Genomic DNA, 24,641 nt, shown 5'->3' on the forward strand with positions numbered 1-24,641 from the left:
GATATTAAAATATGTCTTAAAGCTTTATTGGTATATTTAATGAGGTATGGGCCACAGAAATATAGTAGCAAAGATTTATCAAAGGTTTAACAGATACTACTCTTACCGAAGTCACCCTTGACCTTATCTTACCTGTCTTTCACGAAAGTCTGATACTCCTTGTCACTTCCTCCCTGTGCCTTGTTCCTTCCTCTTCTGCCTTGATTAAAGAACACAACTTTTTTGGCAACATAACATTCTCTTTCCCATTTTCAGCTGCTTTCTACAACATTTTCTTGAAATCTCTATTTGGGATCCCTGTTTGGTCTACAATCACCTTTAGGTTGATTTCTTCAAAACCAGCCTCACCAATGAATTCATACTTGTTGATAATTTACAAACGCAAAATTCTAACTCAGATTTTTCTCCCCAATCTTAACCCGCGTATCCATTGGCTTTACTAACATCACTCTTCATAGTCAAACAAAATTTAATATATCCAGGACATCATTTTCTTTGAAAAATCTGGTCCTCTTGCTCTAACCTCTGAACCAAAGATACTCACAGCAGCATAAAGCACTGAGGCTTCGTGAAGGCCGAGCCTGATTTGTTTGCTTGTTTTTAACTGTCATCTCCCCAGCAATTGGATTAAAGCTGGCAAATGCTAAGTGTTCAGTATATATTTATTAAGTATTAATGAATGAATCAATCACTCTAATAAAGAATGAAAAAAATTTTACATAAAAGTATAATATGAAGGTTTATATTACAAAATAACATTCTTTTCCACTGTCCTATTCTTTCTTCCTCATTTTTTCCTGCCCACACCCTTCTCATCCTTCCCTTCAGATTTTCCTTTCCTGGCACATCTCTTCTCAATTTCACTCCCTCCTCCCTCTGTCTTTGTCCTTTTGCAAATATCCATTAACATGTGTTAGTCTAGTCAGAGCAAGTGCAAGAGGAAGAGAGAGGATGATTCCAAATAGGGAAGAACAAGACAGAGATGAGACTTAAAAAAAAAAAAAAAGAAAAAAGAAAAAAAAGGGAAAAGAAGAAAGATCAGAGGACAGACCAAAAAGAAGAAACAAAGGGGAATGAAAACAAAGATTTTTAAATGCTCTCAGGGAAAATGAAAGGAAGGGCAAGAGATACATGTATTTCGAATTCTGAAAGCAAAGAAAACAAGCAGTTGTTTCTCAAATAAATGAATATTGTCAGATTGGTAAAGTATATTCAGTTTGTTTTCATTTACAGAAATAACATGTAAAAATGTTTTTTAAATGTTAACATTTTTGAGTCTCAATGCTCAGAAAACTTTAATCAAAGCATCACCACAGACACAAATGCAAAACAGATAAAACCCTTTAACCCCAAACTGGAAAATTTAATGAAAGAGACAGTTCTGAACCAAACTGAGTGGCAATTTTATTAGTGTTAATTATTTGCATAGCAAAAGATGAAAATTTTACAAAATCATTTATTTATAATCTTACAAGGTAATTTTGGAAGTTGATTTTGTTTTTCATAAGTTAATCTTTAAATACAAACCAATCATGGGTAGACATTTAACCCCATGAATCCTTCAGTAATTTTTGATGAACATACTGGACATTTAAATAGTAATAAATTAGAGCCATAGCCCCAGACAAGAAGCCATGACAAAGAAAGAAAATGAGGAATGTCAAAATAAAACTCATCTTCCCAACAGCGTTGGTTTCATTTGCACTAAATGGACATCTCATGGAACTAGGAAGTTAGTGTATTTTGACCACAGTGGGAATGACAGTGGGATTACAAGGCACCATGTGTTGTAAAAAGAGGCTGCATTTGAATGAGGCCACAGGGTTTTAGGCCCAGTTCTATCATTAATTAGTTCCTTAGACCTACACTGTTAATTTCTTTTTGTAAAACAAAGATGATCTGTAATACCTTTTTCTCTCAAAAATGCCATAATGAATATTGATTTTTAAAATCCATTTCAGCAGATTTATGGTATGAATTTAGTCTATTTAAAAATATTTATTTTTATAGTTGATATTTATATTCTATTTATTGATGAATCAAAACATTTATATTTAAATTTTAATATAGGCATACTAACTGAAAAACATAAAATTAAAATGTCCTTTTATTTTTACCTTATATATTGATTATCTTGGCATCTAAACTAAATTGCAGAACAGTAAAACTGTTATGTCCAATTTATCTTGCCTTTATTATTTTATTAACCAGATAAAAGCATGCTAATTTTAAAAACTAATACTTGCTAAATAGTTAATTCCTTCTCCGCCTAACCTAAATGTTGTCTGAGATACTGAAAATCAAAGAAAATGAATGATAAAAAATATATACGAATTGTGTCCTAGGATGTAATGATTTGTTTTCATTTGCTACCCCAAATTTTGTCTTTATGTTAATAGTTATGTACAAGTCAAAGGAACGGAGTTAAAGCACAGAAGAAAAAAGATATTAGTGAGCCCTACCATCAGGCTTGTTCCAACTCTGTTTCTCTCTTTAACGATTTGTCCTTTCACCATCTTCCTGGTCCCTGAATTTGGCTATGGCAGCATTGGCCAGCAAAGCCTGTGTCTGCGTGCCAATGTGCCTCTGCATGCCATCTGCAGGTGTCATCTGCCATGTGCTTCACACAATGCTTTCAAAGGAGAAGGAGCTAAATACAAATTACCATTGATAGAAATTATATTTATTCTGAGTAATATTAGCTCTGTCTCTAATGGCGTACTTAATATTTCAAGGCAATCCCAACCTTTTCTAATTAAAATCCACATAAAATCAAAACTGTATTTTGTAATCATCTAAGTGAATTTTTAAGCATCTGGCTTTTTATACATATTTTCAGTTTAGCTTATTAACACTACATAAATAAATACATAATAGCATCTTTTCAAGGCAATTCTTAGAAATTTCTGCCCAATTTGCCATTATCTAGACAGCTTTCTATTCCACATCTAGTTAACAGCTTCTAAGCAGCCCAGGTTCCCAATTTCTGAGCATGTTTAATCGACCACTATGGTTGTCATGCCAACCAACACAGAATTCTGAGCTTACATGGAGCATTTCAATACAGTGACCCAATTACTATCTGTCAACAAATTCACCAGCAAAATAAAGGGACTAACACATGAATGAGATTTCCCGAGACTGAACCCTAGAGATGTTTGGAATAAGATCACCATCAATTTTCAAAATAACCAGAATGCTATAAGTATCACAAGTATGCTGCTTTTAACCCTTTGCCTTGGTTATTATTATCTCTATGAGCTTATTTTCCATCAAAAATGCCTAAAGTCAAGATACTTTAGCTTTTTTTCCACTACAAAAGCAAATGTTAACTGAAGACATACATGACATAAGGATATCATATTCTCCAAATTGGAAGTCGCCATTATCTCAAAATTATTTCATTTCCACACTATAAAATGAAAATTTATGAAGGCACAGGTTAAGTTGTATAAACTGTTAGCTGTTGTTTAGGAAAGTCTTCATTTCAAAAGCAAGAAAAACAAATGCTGTGGACCTGAAGACTTTGCAACATGAAATCATCTGTTCATGGCATAAAAGATATGTTGTTCCTTCTCTTGGGGGAAAAAAGCCAGTATAAATGCTAGCATTGAGTAGAAAGGAATATTTAAACTTATCCTTTATATATATAACACATAAACTGTTTTATCTTGACTTGGGCATTTTATTATGTTTATGGTAACAATTTGCTTTTGTTGAGGGGGGTGTGTATGTGAGAGAGAGAGAGAGAGAGACAGACAGACAGGGAGAGACAGAGAGAGAGAAGAAAAAAGAGAAAGAGAGGAGACAGAGAAAGAATGAGTAAATGTGAATGTTCCTATTTTCTGGCAAATCTTTCTCCTATGTGTTTTGGACTAGAAAGTTCATTTCTTAAATACTGTACACATATTCTATGTGTAGGCTCTATCTATTAAGTAACAAAAAATTGATGTTCAGATGAGTTTATTTTATAAATAACATCAGATGACAGATGGGTTTACTTTGCAAGAAAAATAAGTAGAAATAAATAAAATGTATCATTAGAAAAGATATTCTTGTTCTAGTAAAGTGACAAGAATAGAACAATGCTAGTGTAATAATTATTGACTCTGGATAAGTAATTTGACCTTATTATAAAAATGTATTTGTCTTTTTAATTTTTATTTAGAATTTTAAGCTCATCTGCACACATTCAATCCCTGTGCTTACTGGTAGTAACATACAGTGTTTATTTTTTCTGGTTATGCATTGGATTAAAATGGTCATGCCAATAAACAACTAGGTCAAATGTGTAGGAAAGATTAACCTCAGAGTGTGGATTATACCATTGTTTTTTTCATTCTGGAATTTTATATTGGATATTTGTTATCTACTCTTTCAAGTGTATTTAAAAATAAAAAATAAAGAAAATAACCAAGGACTTTCTGTGTAATGCCAATATAAAAATAAACAAAAATTTTAAAAAAGAGAAAAGAACCAAAAAGAAGAGATAATCCTATATGGTATTTTACTGCTCTAGTAAAATGTTTATTTTTAATGGAATTGGGAAATACAGTACTCTCTTTCTTCTAAAGGTACTCTATAAAATTGTAAATGGTAATAATACTTTTTCAAATAGCAACTAAGTTTGTGTATACCAGCTGATAATTATAATTGATAAATATTAGTAAAATATTTAGTAAAATTCGTGGTATTAAATTCCATTTACTGAATAAATTTATGTTTTAAAATATAAGACTATCTTGGAATTTAACTTCTAATTCTTTGGTATCTAACAAAAATGCTTATTTTCCTATTTCAAGGGAAAAATCAAATTAAAGACAAAAATTCATGTGGCATTCTCATTTTACAACGTTAATGCCTTTACTTTTTAATATTTATATTAGGAAAACTTTCAAACATGAAACAAATAATATAACAAGCAATGATAAGATAAACAATGCACTGTCTATACTTATAAATAGTACTTTTGGGGGATTTTAAATAAGTTTTTCATTTAACATTATATTTTTAAAATTTATCCATGCTGATACATTGTTGTTGGGGTTTTTTTTTTTTTTTTTTTTTTGAGACAGAGTCTCTCTTTGTTGCCAGGCTAGAGTGCTGTGGCGTCAGCCTAGCTCACAGCAACCTCAAACTCCTGGGCTCAAGCGATCCTCCTGCCTCAGCCTCCTGAGTAGCTGGGTAGCTGGGACTACAGGCATGTGCCACCATGCCCGGCTAATTTTTTCTCTATATATTTTTAGTTGACCAGATAATTTCTTTCTATTTTTAGTAGAGACGGAGTCTCACTCTTGCTCAGGCTGGTCTCGAACTCCTGACCTCGAGAGATCCACCCGCCTCGGCCTCCCAGAGTGCTAGGATTACAGGCGTGAGCCACTGCGCCCGGCCTCATTCTTTAATTAATAAAGATGAGTCCATTATCATGGACTATTTTATGTATTTTTGGTAGAATTCTCCTCCAAAATTAACAATAATAGCCATCCTGACACATGTTCTATGGCTCCATACAATATGAATACTCTTTTTTCCAAGATATCCAGGACACTCTTGGTAGAGATGCCATGCTGGCCCACCATTCCCACTTCTCAACAATTAGGAACATGCTATAATGTTCTGTAAGATATCCATGAATTCATCTGTGCATCAGAAACCACTTAAACTTTTTCCTTAGATCACCTGAAGTCTTGATGACTTTCAGAAATGCATTTCCCATTGTTTGTGATAGCAGTAGTTGTTTTCCTCCTTACACTCTCTTAAGCTGCTAAAGTTCTTCCAATGTTCTAATGCCCTGGCATTTAGAGGGAAAAAAGTTGAAAATACTTTTTATGATAGTATAAACTCTGATCCTCTTGGTTCACAAATTTTATCCATTTATCATAATTAGCCTTGCATCTTTTAGTATTTGTTTTGCTTTATTTTTTAGCCTTATTCTATGTTATCTTGATTTTGGCTCATCTTTGGGAACTACTTTTTTCTGGAGTAAGAGTACCTAGAACTAGATTGCCAAGGTCTAAGACACAACTTCACCATTTACTAGCTCAGTGACCTTGGAAAAATTATTATAATTCTTGTACCTTAAATTTCTTATATGGGTAAAATAAGAATCATAAAAGTACCTTATTAATAGAGTTGTTGCCAGGATTACATAAATCAAAAAATGTAAAGCACATGAAACGGTACCTAGCCAATAATGTCATAGCAACAACTGTTAAATATTAGTATAACTTCCATTAGATTTATATATGTGACTCCCTAATATGAGTCATAATCAAACATTTACTCTGTTCATATCCCTTCTTTGGAACTTCTATAGTTCAGATATTTTCCTTTCTGAGATATAGTACAATTACACACAATAACTTAAATGAGGAATCATTTATTGAGTGTCAATTGTTACATCATTGTGTTCAGAACTTTAAATTCAAGATTAATAATGCTTGGACTTTATTCTAAAAGGATAGTATATGAAGAGAACAAAATGAACATAACTGATAACTCAATGAGCTGTGCAAGTTTATAGAAATGTATTAGAACTTAGAGATGTTCATGGCTTATGATAAACATGGGAGTCTAGGACAGCTTTCCTGATGAGACACTGGTGGAGCCATGGCTTGAATGATGAATGTGATCAGCAGTTAAGAAAGAAGAGAGACAAAGAAATCAGGATGTGTCCATATGATCATCTGAGGGCATGCCGTGTTGAGAGAGTATTTTTATGTTGTGTAAATGATGAGTTTGAAAAATACGGCTAGAGAGTTTGGTTTGGACCATATTGTACAGGGCCTGATATACCAAAATAAAGATAATGGATTTAATCGTGTAAGTAGTATAAATAATGAAAGCCTCTGAGCAACAGAATTCATTAATATATTTTGTTAGAGAAAAATAATTCTAATTAAAGTGAATAGATAGTGGATGAACAGAGCAAAATGGAAAGAATTGTAATAGCTTAGGGAAAGAGTTGATTAAGAGTCTTAACAACTGAGTAGATAAATATGAGAACCAAGAATTAGGATACATTTCTGAAGTAAATTCACATACTAACCAATTAGACACAGATGAAAGTATGGAAGGCATTAGTAAGATCCATAAACTTCTAGCTTAGACACAATATTCATCACTGCTGGCAGAAGTGATGGAAGTTATGAACAAACACTATAGAGTTGATTCAGCAGCAAACTGATAAATTCCATTTTGGACATGTTGCATTTGAGGTCCCTTATGCATATCTGTCATAGGTAGCCCCTTAGGTGGCACTCAAAGATCCCTGCCTAATATCATTCATGCCTTTCTGAAATCTCTACTGCATTTATTGATTTGCTTCTAATGGCCAGATTATGGCAAAAGTGATAAAATGTTGCTTCCAAAATGACCCTCTAAGAGCACTGAGTCTTCCACCTTGCAAGGAATCTTTCTCCCAGTATTTCTTAGATCCTTTGCTCTGGAGAAGCCAGCTACCATGTCATGAGGCAGCCCTGTGGGAGGTTCATATGATATGGGACCCTTCCCCTCCCAATTGGGCCTTCAGATGAGACTGCAGCTATTAATATAACCAATAGCTTCACTGTGATCTTCTCACTTTCTAACATATCAACCTGTTTTCCTCATAAGTATATCACTGATATTTTCTTATATATCCATTTATATTTGTGTGGATGTTGTTTTTGTTGTAGTTTGTCTCTGCTGCTTCCACGTCAAAAGCTCTATAATCTTTTCTGCCTTGTTCAGTGATACTTAGAAGAGTGCCTGGTACCTCAATTATTCTAAAATAATTACCTACTTGTCTTATTCATCAATAGGAATTACATTTGTGCTACATACAATCACAGAAATTCGACGTGGATTTGAGACGGCTTTCAGCATGGACAGAGAGGTAATATAATGTAATGAATGAAGATAATAATATAATCTAAAAGATTAATACAAATTATTTTAATCATCTACAATTTACCAAGCAGTGCATTAAATGATTTATAAATATTATCTCAACAATCCCAACAAATAGATATCATTTTTCCTATTAATGGATAAGAAAATTAAGTCTCTTGATCAGAAATTAAGTTACCTGCCTAAAAACATGGCCATTCTCCCATCCAAGTACTAACCAGGCCCGACCCTGCTTAGCTTCCGAGATCAGACAAGATCGGGCGCATTCAGGGTGGTATGGCTGTAGAAGACATGGCCATTCAATGGCAGAATTAGGGTTTAAATCCATATTTGAATAGTTCTGCTCTTTACCACTATCTTCTTCTCTCTGGCACTTTAAGGTTTTTAGCTACGAATATGTAAAGGCTAAAATACAAACCATTTGTCCCTTTCTATGGCATTAAAAATACTTTTATGTTTTATCAAACACAGATCATAATTGAGGAGTGATATTTACATCTGGGAATTCTGGAAGAAGCAGTGAGGTATAATTCCTTTGGGTAGCACAGAGGAGAAGACAGTCTTCAAGCTCCTTCATCAATGCAAGATGTTTGCTTGTTTGTTTTTGAACTAATGAACATATAATAATTCCCATAGGTATTTCTTTCCCCACAGCATACTGAATATACTTTGAAAGTTGTTCTGGTTCAAAACAATAATTTCAAGAATTTCTCTAAAGTCCCAAGCTGGGTGAGCGTGTGTGTGTGTGTGTGTCTGTGTGTGTTAATCCTATACTCTTGTCCATTTATTTTTAGTAGGTGCTCAATTCTCTCAAATTACTAAGCATTGTCTTCTCTAGAAAAATTAGCTAATTTGACATCATATTCCATAGTAACACATTAAAAACTTATTATTTTATTTCTTATAGATAACATATGTATAATTTAACAAGTTAATGCCAGAAACCAAACACATAACTTTATAACACATAATAGTAATAGGAATCCCAATAGTGAATTTTTTATTTTCATTTCACTTATTTTATTTGTGAATAAATGGTGCTCTGTGATATTATTCAGTTATAATATTGATAATTAACTATTTAAACTATATTTAGAGCTGGTCTTCATTGGACCTTTCATGATCTCAGACATAACATTTCTTTATTAATGATATTTGGTAACTAGCTGCTGGGACTGACAATAGTATTGATACCAGTAACAGGTCACAACAGTCACAGGTGTGATGTCATTCCAATCATCCCATGATTCTAATTTTCTTCTATACCTATTCAATAATCTAGATTGAAGATTGTATCATTTCACAGTGCTTTCTGAAGCAGTCATGAGCTTATGTACATGATTGTAGATTTCAAAATTGTTTAAATTTTCAAAAGCAAAATTTATAAATCACAGTTGGGAAATTTACCAAGAGTTTTAGCCAGTGGCAATAATCTACTAGACCAGTACTTCTCTAAGTGTGGTCCCAGGATTAGCAACTATAGCATTACCTGGGAAAGTGTTAGAAATTCAGATCTTGGGCTCACCCATACTTACTGAATCAGAAACTTGAGGTGGACGGAAGAGAGGGAAGCAATCTACGTTGTGATGTATTCAAAAATGGGTGATACTACAACAAACTAAAGTTTGAGAACTACTCTAGTAGACTATGGTAGACTATAGTGTTGCCATACTTGTGTAACTTATAAAGATAAATAAATCCCAAAGTCACAAACATAACACATCCATTGAAAAGTACAGTTAATAAGTCTTTTCATATAAATTATTCATTTCTATCAATTAAGGCAATATCATCACCTCACCAGTCACAAATGTTGCTGTTATGTCATTTATGAATTTTTAAGGAAGCTCGGTTGTTTAAATTTGACATTATGATTATCTTATACCAAAACGTCCTAACAGTATTCAATTTAGGTACTTAAGGCTAAGACAATTCTGTTCATGACATTTATAATCTAGCTAAACAAGACAAATAAACACCTCTTTTGCAGTACTGCCTCATTCACAGAGCAAAACAGAAAATCTAGGTTACGAAATGAAGAAAACTTGAGGAACATAACTTGGATTTAACAATGAGCAATGTGGTAAATTTATGTCATCTTCATTGCATATTTACCAAGCATCACTTTATCAAAAATATACATACAAAAAAAATCTTTCTAATTATTTTTTGGTGGAGGAAGGAGAAGTAATTTAACTCTTTTATTGATAGTCACAGACAGGTAAGTTTTCAATTTTGCTACTCTCCTCACATATGTCCTTTCTGTTAGTTTCTTCAACCTGGATTATTTCTTTTTCATAGTAAATGTAACACACACAGTTGAAATGTAAAGACATTTCTTTTCTTTGTGGTCCATTTTCTCCTTAGGATATAGTGGATTTCCTAAGGAAAACAATTTTACCAAGGGAAATACAAAATGCACTTTTATATCACACCAAAAGTGGTATTCCGTTTTTGTCTGACATGTCCTCAGCTGTATTGCACATAAAAGCAAAAGGAAGGCAATTGGAAATCCTTGCCAGAGGCTAGTTATGAACAAAGAGTTCAAAGATTTCAGTGACTCATAGCCATTAAAATATATGATTCTGATGTCTTCTCTCTTTCTTTCTTTTTTCATTTTGCAAAATTGGAAACAATGTTATTCTTTCCCAACATGCCTTTTAAATAGTTCTATTAATCTTGCTTCCCTGGCCGGGGATGTCTTAGGCAGCACCCACAGTTCTCTCTTTGCTCAAATATCCCAGGGAGCTCTAGCCAGTTCTCTTTTCTAGACTCTTACAGGCATCAACCCTCTTCTATAATATAAATCATTTATCTTTTGGCCAAATAATATATCCAATTCTTTAATTTTTGACTCTGAACCACTCTCAAGGGGGGGGGGGCAGTAGCATTCAATGTCCTCTTCCATAACAATGGACACTTGGCTATTTATTAGTCCTTCATGTCCCCCTCTCGTCCTAAGAACTGCTAGAATCTAAGGACCCAGGAATCCAAGAGTCCACTGAAGAACGGTTTTGGAAACTCAACTTACAATAATAGAGACTTATTAGTGCAAGAAAGTTAAAGCATATAAGGCACAGAAATAATACTGGCATTTTTATATACAAAAGTAAAAACTGAAATATTGAAGTCAAGGAGAGGATGGAAGCATAATAGACATCTCCCAAAGAATACTGTTTGTCACCCTAGAAGTAGCAAGTGTTTTCAAAAACAAACAAAAACCCTTAGTCAAAAGGCATAATACAGAACCCTATTGATAAGGATATGATTCAAATACATTTTCAGGTTTAGTTCTTTTTTTATTCAACTTTTTATAGTCTCTTCAATAGGATGGATTTTTTATAATACTTATTAATGAAATTTCAGAAGTTTTGTTTCAAATAGTATGATCCCAAGAGTACATTTTTTTAAAAGGAATATGAATTTCTAAGTCGCCAGAAAGTCAATCAATTTCAATAACTTTGTAATCTGTGGTTGATGGCCAAACATTGTCACAGATATTGAAGAGCAATCTCATTTTAGAATTTACAAAATATACATATAAATAGCTAAAAAGAATAAACAACATATAACAAAAAATGAAATTATATAACATATGCCAAAATCTAGGTAGAGAAATAAACAGCTTTACTTAATCAATGTATGTAAACCATGTGTATGTAAGTCCATTTCAGACAATATAACTATCATTTTAATTTCATTAAATGAAAATTTTCTAAGTTGGGGAAAGGACCCTCCTGCCAGTGAGCCAAAAGTGATCTGAAACAATTTAATCATCTTATAGCAAGATCAGGTGCATCCATTTTTTCCCCATCCATTCCCACTTATTTCCCACGCTCACACTTAAAAATTAACAGCTAAAATTATATACTTATATAAAATAAAGGGCATTCGATTCTCCTGCATTATTGTCCACTTTGAAGCATAAGTTATTGCTTCATCACATTTCTAAAACACAGATCATAAAACCCATTCAATGAAAGCTCATGTTTCTTATAAAATAAAACTTCAAAATAACCAAAGAGGTGATAATGATCACGTCAATGCCTGGGTTACATTCAATACTGAGAAGGCATATAATTCATTGTTCCTCAAGTACCACAAAGAGCCTTGTAAATTTATCCTAGAGGTTCTGAAAGAGAACCCCTCATAAAAGAATAGCATTCTCGTCTTGTGGGAGAGGAGACTTCATTGAGTCACACCATATATATGGAAAATGATTTTGGAATGTTATTCTATCCAAGGAAAAACAAAGCAGATTTTCCACTCTCTAAATTTAAGGACATACTGTCTCCCCTAAGACAGGAAGAGTAAGTCATAGACACTAGTTAAACTTAGTGCAATGCTTAAGCCTCCAAACTACTGAACTCATGCAACCTAAGGAATGAGATCACGGTTGGCTTTTTCATGATATATGAGCATATCAAACAATAAAGTCTCCAAATATTTTGCCAATTTTTGTTAACAGGGAAAATAAAGCACCAAACTAATGAACTCAAAATATTTTGGAGAAAGAATGTTTGATAAGCTTACTACACTCCACATAAATATAATATGTAAATCTTAATCATGTCTTATCATATATTATATTTATATTTTCTACATTGGAATCATGAACATGTTACAAATTATCATAAATGTAGCACACTGATATTACAGACATATTAAATAACCATTTTGTAGATCAAAATTGTCTAATATTAGCAATTTGACATGGTTCAAACTAATACATCTACAATAAAATCATATAAGTCACAGTTCACTCAGTAGATATTTAAAAATAAATCTATTAATACCTAAAGGCTGAGGCAAAATACATTTGTCAGTAAATAGGAGGGATGCACCAGGAAACTGACACAGATGGAATGGAGTGGCCAGTGGTTATGATTTTTTTTAAATAGAGCATATTAGATAAATAAATACACCATATTTTTAATACTTTATAGACTATGAAGTACTTAGGGGACATAAGCACAGGCCATACAGCTGCCTGAAAAGATCTCAGCATCCTTAGGTTATAATGATGTTGCTTTTGCATCGCTGCAGAATTTGAAAGAAAATAGAGTACCAGAGTTGAGGCCAGATGTTGCAATGATGTTATAAATAACTGTAAGTAGGACCCAATGTTTTCTTCACATTAACCAGAAATGCGTAAAAATATTTTTAATATTCATGTAAAAACAGTACTCACACTTGATACACAGATAATACTACCAAACATAATTATGAAAGAAGCACGTGTATCCTATATCCGAAACTCCTTTTACCCCACTGTGTGGTAGAGATCAATGATAGCAATAAGTGTTTGCCACCTCTTTGAGGATGACATTTTCATCTAGTGTTGCAACAAGTCACCATATAAATACAACACTTACATAAATAAATAAACAAATAAAATACACAAGTTTTTGTTTTTCCAAGATTATATTTGTTGGCCTGGTTATATAACTGGCAATATAAAATATGAAGTTATTTTAGCTGTTCAACAAGAATTCCACTCTCAATTTCATCAAATAATGGTATCACAAGTTTACCCCAACACACAAACTAGTGATTAGTATATCAACAATTAGTACCCTCAAACTGTAGGTTGAAAATGATGAACATTCAAATGTTGTAAGGAAATATTCTTCACATACCATTGACTAGAGCTCAAATGGCTCATTTTCAGGCTGTGCCTTTTTCATATTCAAAATATTAGGCAATTGTATAAGACTATGTATTAATAAAACTATAAAAAATGAAATAAAACAAAGTAAAAGAAAATGTGTTACTATTGACATGTTATTCTTTGATTCATTATCTTGAAAATCAACTGATTACATACAGCTTAGGAAAGGTCTTATCTCATTAAATTGTCCTGGAAAATTTTCAACTGCTATTTCTTCTGCAATTTTGTTTTCTTTGCTCAATGCTTAATAATGAACACAGTAAGCCTAGCATCAGCAAATTTATAAACTACTATGCTACATTTTCTTTATCAGCATCTTGTAAAATGTTATATGATGTAACTTTCCAAGTTTCAGCAACCATCTGCTCAACCTGATGGTTCAATGTATTTCATTTAATTGCTAGAATCATAATGCTAAAAATATGTGGGCTCTTTAATAATAAAAAAGAAAATCTCTTTATTCTCTAGAAGGCTGCTATCAAATTACTGAATATACTTCAGGTAAAAGAGTAAAAGAATCCTCTTTAATTCAAATCTAATGGCATAAAATGGAGTCCTGCCTGCAGTCTTCCAAGCTAGGGTTAGCTGCTCTGTAAGATCTGTTTCTAGGAAAAAAAAAAAAAAAACGTGTTTCATCCTTCCTTTAGTCTGTATGGTTGACCTCATCTTCTTTTTCATCTTTGTCCTTTTCTTTCCCCTTCTCCTCTTCCTTCTCTTTCTTCTCCTATTCTCCTTTATCATCATCATCATCATCATCAGATATGAATAGGACTGTGTTCAGAGCACTTTGTAGGGAAGGTTCAGGAACAAAATGTAAAATTATTACCCTCAAGGAATTTGTACTTTAAAAAGGGAAATAAGATATAACATATACATAAAAATATGAACAATAAATGGTGCCATATGTTAAATGACAAACAAACATTAGAAAATAACGGTTACAACTCAAAAAAGTAATTAGTCATTTAGCATTTTTAAATTTTCAATTCTGACTCTCTGCCTCAAAGAAAATTGCTTAGTTATTTTTGTAATAGGTTATAATGAGAGGAAAAGAAACATGGAGAGAAATCTGCATTGACTAAACTCCTACTATGTTCCAGAAATTATAATGGACACTTTCACCTAGTCACTATTCCATCTAACACTCTCATTAAGCCCACGAAAACCCAAAGATAACAGGGAAAAAAAATCCTCAAAATGGGGGTTTTGAGAAAACTAGGATTGAATAATACAGATGAAGTTATATAGAAAGTGAGTTAAGGTGGAGAAAAACCACCAAGGCTTTAGCAAAAGTCATCTGATTTGGGAAACCACAAGTGAACTTAATTGGCCACTCATTTCGATAGTCAACTACAAAAATTGCTGGCCTTTCTAAATGTTTTAAATTCATGGAGAGATTCTGAGTATGTAGTTTGGGAATTCTAGATCTTAGGACATAATTACAACTTTCTATTGTGGATGGTTGAGCAAAGAAATTTAAAATGTTTTAAGTTCAATTATCCTATGAGTAGTATTCAAAGCATTCCTTTTACTATAAAAGGTTGAGTTTGTTTTTAAGTATAATAATCCATTAAATGAATCTGAGATTGGTAATATATGGGCACTATTTAAGATAATCATAGATTTTCAAAGCCTGAGGTTGGTTTTACATGAACAAACCACAGTCAATGACCTATGGAAGAGTTCCATTGCTCAAACAATGCTCAATCCTTTATTTTTATAATTAATTCTAGTTGCAAAATATTGTAAAGTAAAAATAAATATGGTTCTTTACTGCCACTTAAAATAAATTTCCAGTGTATATTTCCAAATAGTTGAGTTTAAATGCTATTACTATGGGAAAAATAAATTTCTAACCAGAAAAATGGAGAAAATCATTTGGTTCTCTCCCCCTTATGCCCAGCCTACAATCTTTCTCAGAATTGCAATATTTTCCTCTGGATATTTGTTTGAGGTTTTCTCCTAGTTCCCTGTGGAGTTTGGATTAAATGGCCATTAACTAAATAGTGTGCCCATAAAGTCAAAGAACATCTGCTATTAATAAGAAAATTCATTTATTAATAAGCCAATAATCAATATTTATTAATTAATGTTAAGATTATATATTGACATTAGGAACTGCATATGAAATGCTTAGAACAGTGCCTTGACTATTAAATATTACTATTACAATTACTATTTTTCTTTGAAAAATAAATCATATTAGTAAAGGCACTTAGTTCTGTTTCAGATTACAATCACTAAACTGAACTGCAAATTGATATGGTATAGACTATAATAAATGAAAATCAATGTCCAACAATACAGGAAATATGTAGAAGTATCTCAAAAATTGAAAAGGAAGGCAGCTGTTAAGTTTTGGGCAAAAAGGATTTGACCATATACTATTTCTTTATTTGAATTATTTACTAAAACTTTTCTCATCAAGTGACATAAAATAATACATACAATTGTAACCTTGTCTCTCATTGTTTATTTTTATTAAGAAAGAATAGCTAATTCACCATTCAAAGAACACTTCTAATGGAAAAAATAAATTGTAACCAAAAAGAGTAGAGATTATTTGCCCAAACATTGAAATTCCTATTAAAAATCAGTAGAAAATGACAATGAGCAAAAAATTTTAATTGCCTCTCTTTTATTTGAAAATCAAGAAAAAGTATTCACATTCCATAATAGGAGACAATATGAACAATATGTTTTATGTTCCTAGCATCATTCTTAGAGATAGATTCCATCCAATTCCTCTCTTTTTGAGGTAGGTATACTAAAAATTTATCATTTCTCCTATAATTGAAATTTAAGTACCAAAATTAAGCATTTTAAGCAATGGGCCAAAATATCTTTCTTTCTTTTGGAAATAAATCTTGTTAGACACAGAAATTAACATTCCAACATGGTGATATCTCTTAATACACATCATTTAAAATCCAACAGTCATCCTTCATTTTTCTTCTGATCTCAGATTTGCTCATATTGTAACTTAATTCACCAGTGAACTCTATAAACAGACTCTAATAAAGGACTGACTTTCATCTTTAACCAAAGTTAAATTTCCCACTCACAAGTAGAGAAAAACAAATCAGTTATCTTCTGTTTTCTTTTCCTTTTATTTTCACAGAACAAAGAAGTAAGTTACTTTCAAATTAAGAATATCCTAGACAATGGTCACAACTTGAATTGAAAGCACATGGAAAAACATGAATTATTTTTATCATGTCAGCTAATCCACAGCTGTGCCACCTGTTAGTATGGATGTTATCCAAAAGGATTTTCGAAAGAAAGCCAGGCAGTCTGCCTTCAATGTACAAAAAAGAAAACTGTCAAACATTTTGAATGATGGGGAGGGGTGCATCAGTGAAGGGAAATGGAGGTCACAATTGACAATCTAGAAATTATGTCCTGTATCCTATGAATCTCTCATGAACTATTGTCTTCTGATGAATTAAAGAATAATTTCCAAAAAACATTTTTTAGATGTCATCATTCCAATGATGACATCCATCATTCCAACACTGCCAATATCTCAGCCTACTACATAATACTTCTCATTTAGTCTCCTTAAATATTTAAGTTTTAATTCATGGAGTTAATGAAGTAAGTATATCAAGCACTTTCATTTAAAAAGGTGAACACACCCATTATTTTAATGATATTGTGAAACATGTACTCATACCCTTTATCCTAAGAAGATGTTGGAAACATTTCATTTGAGCCTTTTGGATCTCTGAGATAAATAGTAGCACAGACATTAAAATATAATTAGCAACTGATCCAATGAAAATATAAAGTGACAAAATTTTAAAATGTTACATCTAAACCACAGCAGCCATAACAACTATACCAATGTAGAAGTCAGAGAATATCTATTAAACTTTATTAAAAATATACTCAATTTTTCGCACTGACAGGTGTCTTAGAACTACATTAGATAACAGTAAGGGGTAAAAGTAATTTCTTAGGCTCAAGAGGACACTCCAAACCAAGCACACTGAACGCTAGTAAAAGCACAGCTGTAAAATCATAGGACAGATTTTTCCTATACACTTTATAAAATCTGAAATTATATGTTTTTTCTAGCCTTGTGATCCAAATGCTGAAATGGCAGCCAAAGAGATGATTTGTGACAATGCGTGTTGAGATCAAATTTGTCCACTAGATAGACAAGACCAGCTCATTTTTCACAGGTCTGCATGTAGCCGACATCTAAGAAGCCAAAGGGGGTTAGTTAATTCTCACGTTTCAATGATTGCTCAAGGTGTTTGATGTTTCTGTTATTTTCCTATCTACTGGTCTACAGATTTCAATGACATAATATTTTAAAGATTCTAATTCTATTAATAAGCAGACACTTTGACTTATTCTGGTTCTTTAATTTCTTTGCAATAGTTCTCAAAATAGTATATATACTACCTATCCTTAGTATTAGGCAATGGTTTTAGGATGAATTTATTATTCAGATTGTAAAAATAAAAGATCAGGCCAGGAACAGTGACTCACACCTGTAATCACAACACTTTGGGAGGCCAAAGAGGGAGAATAACTTGAGGCCAGGAGTTTGAGACCAGCCTGGGCAACACAGTGAGACCAGACCCTGTCTCATACAAAATAAAAACATTAGCAGGCCTGGTGGTGCATGCCTGTAGTCCCAGTTACTTGAGAGGCTGAGGAAGGAAGATCACTTGAGCCCAGGAGTTTGAGGCTACAGTGAGCTATGATCATGCCACTGCACTACATTCTGGATGACATGAGTGAAACTCAGTCTCTAAAAACATTAAAAAATTTAAAAAAATAAAAATAAAAGATCACTGAGGGAAAAAATTCAGAAGCTTCCAGGATGTACTAAAGAGTTGTGTCAAGTTCGAATTTAAGAATGCATTAAATATACATTTGGTTTAGCTGACAATCACCAGGTTGAACTCAAGGTAAATTACTTAACATTAAGCCTTTTTACATAAGACTTCTAAAAGGATCTCTGGACATTTGTTTTATTTAGAGGTCTTTTGATTACAAATAGAAATTCACTCAGGTTAGTTGGGAGATGGGGCAGCATAGTTATTCTAAAAGTATGTGGAGGGATACAGAGACCCTCAGAGCATACCAAGAATCATCTTTTGCCAATTCTCAAGAGAGGAGTCCAATTGATCCAGCTCATCATTTTCCAGTCTATGACTTACAAGTCATGAATTGCTGGTGCACAGAGAAATTGGTTACTCTTGAAAAAGTTGGTCACATCTAGCCAAAAAGGACAGAGTTGGTGCTAAAGAACACAGCCATAAGTGACAGAACATGGCTGATCAGTGCAGGGGAAGCATGTGGTGGAAGCAGAGTCACTTCGAAGGGGTGTGGCTGGCAGGCAGGCAGTGATGGACATGGAGCTAGAGTAGGGTGCAGTTAAAAAAGTTCAGATCCTGGGGTCCTTCTGACTGTATTGAACCCAGCTCTACTATTCACTACTATGCGACTTTGGTCTAATTAACCTATTTGATTTTTAGTTTCCTCAATATTAGTGCCACTTAAAGCTATTGTGAAGAATCAATGAGTTAATTGAGGTAAGTCCTTAGGACAGCGTCTGGCACTGAAATCACCGGGCTATTTGGGTTGGCCAATATTATCTAGTCTCCTAAAGCCAAAGCTACCTCCCTTTTCATTTATCATAGTGGTATCTCTTCTTCCCGGATGATGTCTGCTTAAGGAGGGGTTAGGTTCTAAAGTCATCTCTCAAAGCAAAAATAATCTTAGTCAAAAATGTTTGAAAAGACTTTCACTTAGCCTATAAATATGATATACAGTTTATGCTCTGGTGCATAGATTCCTTTATAGTAATATGTGGGTATAAATATATAATGTAAAGTACATAATTACAAGCTCTCTCATGTCAACTATAATTGTATAGTATTTTTAATTAACATTGAAAAAGTAAAACAGAAAATAAACTTGTTCACTGTCCTTTCATTTAGTTATTCTTTTTTAATTTAATTTAATTTAATTTTCTTGTTTCTTTTTTATTATTTGAAAATATTAATTAATAGGGTACAAGTATTTTTGTTACATGAATATCTTTTATAATACTTAATCAGGGTTCTTGGTGTGCCCATCACCAAAATAGTGTTCACTGTACCCAATAGGTAAATTTTTATTCCACACCCACGTTCCCACCCTCTCCTCTTCTTGGTTTCTCATGGCCTTTATATCACTTTGAGCCCATGTGTACTCACCTATTAGCTCTCATTTATTAGTGAGAGTGTATGGTGCTTGGCTTTCCATTTCTGAAATACTTAGGCTAATGGTCTCCAATTTCCTCCATGTTGCTGCAAATGACATTATTTCATTCCTTTTTATGGCTGAGTAGTACTCCATGGGGATGTGTGTATGTGTGTATGTACCACATTTTCTTTATCCACTCATGAATTGAAGGGCACTTAGGTTGAGTTAATATTCTTGTTGGTGTTAATAAGTTAAGGATCTGTTGATATGATGCATATGTTAGTAGTGTTATTGAGGTATGGATGAACAATAACCATTTAACAGTGACCGTATGTTGATGTTTGAAATAATGAAACTGGGCCCTTTTCATATTGAGTCTGATCTTCTACTTCTGCACTATAGTGAACCACTCCTTGAGGATGACCAAGGAATGATTCTATTGAGGATATGGTACACCAGGCTTTGGTGTTGGAGAGGAAGCCAGTGGTTGGCTCTGAGTCAGCTCAAGAAGTTGAGAACATAGACTCATATGCTGCTTGTTTATGATACTAGAAAGACATGATGAATAACACTGTGGTTGTTACCTTTTGTGCTGATCAAACACTTCCAGTATATGTAATTTTGAGGCCAATATTTATGTTTAGAAATTAAACCAATCAGGTTTTTGGCAGTTTGGAGTAGTTTAGCCAATTCATGAAGGTTCCAACTTACTGGGTCTTTCTGTTCATTGCTATTTCTTTTTTTCTCTCTACACTTTTATCTCTTCTTCTACTCATTGATGGGGCTTCCTCTGTGAATGCCTCCTAATTCATTAAGGTTATCTACAAAGTAATGGTCACCCACTTGTCTGGCAACCCCAACGTGCATTTGCTAATTCACTAATGATCAGAAACCCTTAAATCATTTACATCTTTTCCCATAGGATTTGTCAAAATTTTCCAGACATACTTGCAGGTCTACAACTCATAAATGCACATATTTCAAATCATCATAAATAACTATTTATATACTTTGCTCAGCCCCTCTACAGTAAGGGGCTTGTTGCCATGATTTGGTGACTATGTGTCTTGATTTTTGATGATAATGACACTAGGTTTACTATGGCCATACCTAAAGGCCAAGTTCAAAACAGCTTCTTTTATATTTCCCTTTTTTAAGTATTAGAACATCGTTATGTTGCCTGAACACAGACAGAGCAACTGGCTTTCATTTACAGGGCAAGTTTTACAAAAATATACCTGTTTCTTAAAGCACTAGATTGCCCTCAGCACGAGACACCCATCTTTGGGGAGGGTGGCAGCAATGGATGGAGCAACAGATTAATGACCCCATTTCAGTTTCTCATCAAAGCATGAGCTCATCGAGAACAGCTAATGAAGTCAACCATTCTAGTAACGTATCCTTTCTCCCCTGCTGAACACATATAGTTAAATCAATGTAAAAGTTAGGACTGCTTTCAATTGTATTATACAGCTTACATGGGATCTCACTATGAAGAAAAAAAATTTTTTTAAGGATGATCTTTTTAAGTCCTTAAGCATCACGTATATAATTTTTTCAAATATGTTCAATGAAACCAATGTCTTCCATTTTACATTCTAGTTGAATTTGGAGGATGATATGAGTTTTAAGTCTTGATTTATAACAGGAAAGAATAGGTCTAAATTGTAAGAATGGACTGGAAGCCATCTTTCAAATGAAGAGAACTTTGTGATGTATAAATTATTATTTAAGAAAATCCTACGCAGTTTAAGAAAAACAGGGTAAAAACCAACACAAGGGCTACCTTCCTTTAAAGTAGATGGATCATTAAATCTGTCCACCTAAATTTACTCTTGAAAAATGATTTTAGCTGCTTATCAAATAGCTCCTACAAATTAGATCCCAGCAAATTTCACATTGTTACCTTACCCTGCACGTGTAGAGACACATTTATATGCAAATGTAACTTTCTAACAACAAACTTATATAGATTAAGATGACATAGGCACAGTTGAGAGGAATAGAAGATCAAGAATGAAGAGAATTTAGTCTTTTTCTCAAGAAAAAAAAAAGCAGAATCGTATTTTACTTATATAGCTTTATACGTTTACAGACCACTATACATTTTTGTGATTTATAATTGCTTTCCACTATAGTTCCTGATGTACCTATGCATATCTTAATGATGAAAAGCCCCCATGACAGTATTTTCCCCCTCACAGAGCGGCTGCCCCCACCCTCACAAGAGAAAGATTTCCATGTTATCTGAGGAAAAAAAATCACAACTAATTACATCATTTTTCTTGCTTCCTGAATCTATCCAGCAACACTTGCTCAGACACATTCAACCTGTTACCACAATCCATGATTTAAATAACTCAAGATTCTACTTAGGGTAATAAATATGATTTCTCTATTTAAAATGATCATTTTGTCTTTCCTTAAACAAATTGATTGGCCAAGAAGCATTATCATTATGTACAATAAAAAAGACATTAAAATGAGATATTTTATTTCTAAAATAAAATAATCCATTGAGATGCCTCATGACGACAGAAATTACCATGGAAATTTGCCGTTTAAGATCCCTGATAAACACTGAAGCTATTTGTGCATATAATAAAAGTAGTAGAGTTTTTTTTTTAATTTAAAAAATAGATTATATGATATCTATGTAAATTATTGTGTTTCTGTTACAGAGTATCATTAACAAGGGGACTAATGACTAAATCTGTAGATTGGCTCATCTATTATCTTCATTGCTTATATAAAACCTTTCTAAATTTAATATCAATAATCTCTGATTACATATATGTGCATGTGGTGTATATGTATATACGCCATATATACCTCAAGAGTATGTGTGTGTGCATTAAGAGAAGAGACCCAGCATAGCTGAATGGCTAAAAAATTGACAAACTATACTATGCTTCCAAACTGTTTCATCATATATCATATAGTTTTTTAAAATAATGCATTTGTATACATTCAAAATCGACTTTGGTAGCTGACTCTTTTTCAATACTACTCTTGAATATTACTTTTTTGTAGCATTACCTGTGTCACTGCTTGAATCCTAAGAAAACAAGAGCGTTTTCCCTGACATTACATAAGCCTGAGAGCGGACGAGAGAAAATGCTGCCTTTTCTGGGGTGAAAGCTAGCTCCCTATGAAGCTACCACTTGACATGTAAAAAAAATTCTAGAAGTGTTTGAATCATTTGAAATTGCCAATATTTGACCATTTTTAACCTACAAAAATGGCAATTTCACTTTAACTCATACAGCCAGATATACCTAGACAAGCTTCAAAAATGCATCCGAAAATTTCCTTAACATTTATTACTCAGAAGTTGATTACAGTCAACGATACAGAAAGGAAAACCTTAATGTCACTATACACCTGAAAATTCATGAACTTTTGCTCCATCTATCTAAACCTAAATTGCATTCATGTAAGGAAAAGCAGAGTTTTTAAAAACATGTACCAACCAAAATATATGAAATGGTCTTAGTCTTTGTTCTATCCAATGTCCACGCAAGGGCATCGATAATGGTTACATCATCCAATTTTTAACTACCACTAGCTCCAAATATTGTGTTTGTGGCTCACACCAGGAATCCCTTGACCCAGCTTGACAAGCGTGAAATCATGAAATAAACAAAGGTTAGCAAAGACAGGTCTAAGAAATAGTTCACAACAATGCCAAACTGCTCTTCTCACTAATACTCGACTCTGTATTTGGATACTTATATCTGAAAGATTTGCACATAATGACAACATTCATGCCAGACATTACTGCAAGTGAGGAACAGACTAAAGGAAAGGAAAAAAAATGCCTTCCAAAAGAGAAACATTCATTAGCCTTATTGGCAAGTGTCTAAAGCAAACAAGGAAACTACAAAATAATTACTTAGTTACAAATAAACCCTTTTTAGCACAGTACCTTTTTGTGTCTGTCCCTCTTCCATATTCTCTTCCATGGCTACCTTTCTTCAGCAGAATCTGGTACACGGAATTAATCAAAAGCTCAATTAGATGTTGGAAAAACTGGTGATTTTTTTTTCCCTGGGAAGCTCCAACAGCAGGGGCTTGGGCAAGTCCTCAGAGCTTAGCTCAGGCTCCCTCGCTGCTCTTGTTTGCTTGGAGACAGGCTGTCAAGTGTAATTTCATTCAAATTACTCTTCCGTGAAGATTATCAATTTTTCTTCTCAAAGCTGCCCATTGTGTCCCACTGTAAGCAGGTATTCAAACAAATAGCCTGAGAATTTTGGGGGGAAATTTGGTCTGAATCCCAGGAGCAGAGACACTATGATTCGCAAGCCTTGCTTTGCATTTAAAATGGGGAAAAGAAATTGAGGTTTGTATTGAAATCTGGGCTTTAAATTGGAAGCAGGCTGAGCCGTGAACAGATGGAGGGGTGTCCTCCTAACATGAAGCAGACCACCAACCCATAATTCCCCCCTTTGCTTCCAGAGTGGGAAAGCCCAGATTCCCGTCGCTTCTTTATGCTGCAGCAGTGGCTTCTCACCCAGGCAGATACGTTGCAAAAATGTGTTTTCTTTTCTCTCTCCTCACTAAGTATTTAGTTAATTTGATTTAAAGTTGCCAAGAAAAGATGCAATTATACCATCTAAGGGTTTATCTGTAAAACAGTTATTATTATGAGAGGACTTGTAAGCTCACATCTTTAAGATTTAAAAAGAAATAGAAGCATAGTTTTCAAAGGAATGAGTATAAACCTCTAAGCCTGAGCAATACATATTTTAAGTAAGTATTTTACCTAGTGCCATAGAACTCTTAAACGAAAGGGAGAAACCCACTGGACAAAAACACTTATTGATGTCTTTGTTATTTATTGTTATGATTTTAGCTCACTAAAGCTGCTGAT

General features: G+C 33.4%; 1 protein-coding gene across 5 annotated transcripts in view; it reads right to left on the reverse strand.

Moving 5' to 3' along the window:
• Positions 1–24,641, reverse strand: part of GPM6A (glycoprotein M6A) — a 300,930-nt gene that overhangs the window by 114,329 nt on the left and 161,960 nt on the right. Inside the window, exon 2 of one of the 5 annotated variants that reach the window (XM_069493113.1) lies at positions 23,697–23,755. The exons of 3 other annotated variants lie outside the window; for them this stretch is intronic. In XM_069493113.1, coding sequence (XP_069349214.1) covers positions 23,697–23,733 — 37 coding nt within the window. In that variant the 5' untranslated portion in view covers positions 23,734–23,755. Of the gene's footprint in view, positions 1–23,696; positions 23,771–24,641 lie in introns of those variants that run through there. One more of the 5 variants, XM_069493114.1, reaches the window with a different exon arrangement.

Source organism: Eulemur rufifrons, chromosome 18 (genome assembly GCF_041146395.1).
Source record: "Eulemur rufifrons isolate Redbay chromosome 18, OSU_ERuf_1, whole genome shotgun sequence".
NCBI classification, from domain to species: domain Eukaryota; kingdom Metazoa; phylum Chordata; class Mammalia; order Primates; family Lemuridae; genus Eulemur; species Eulemur rufifrons.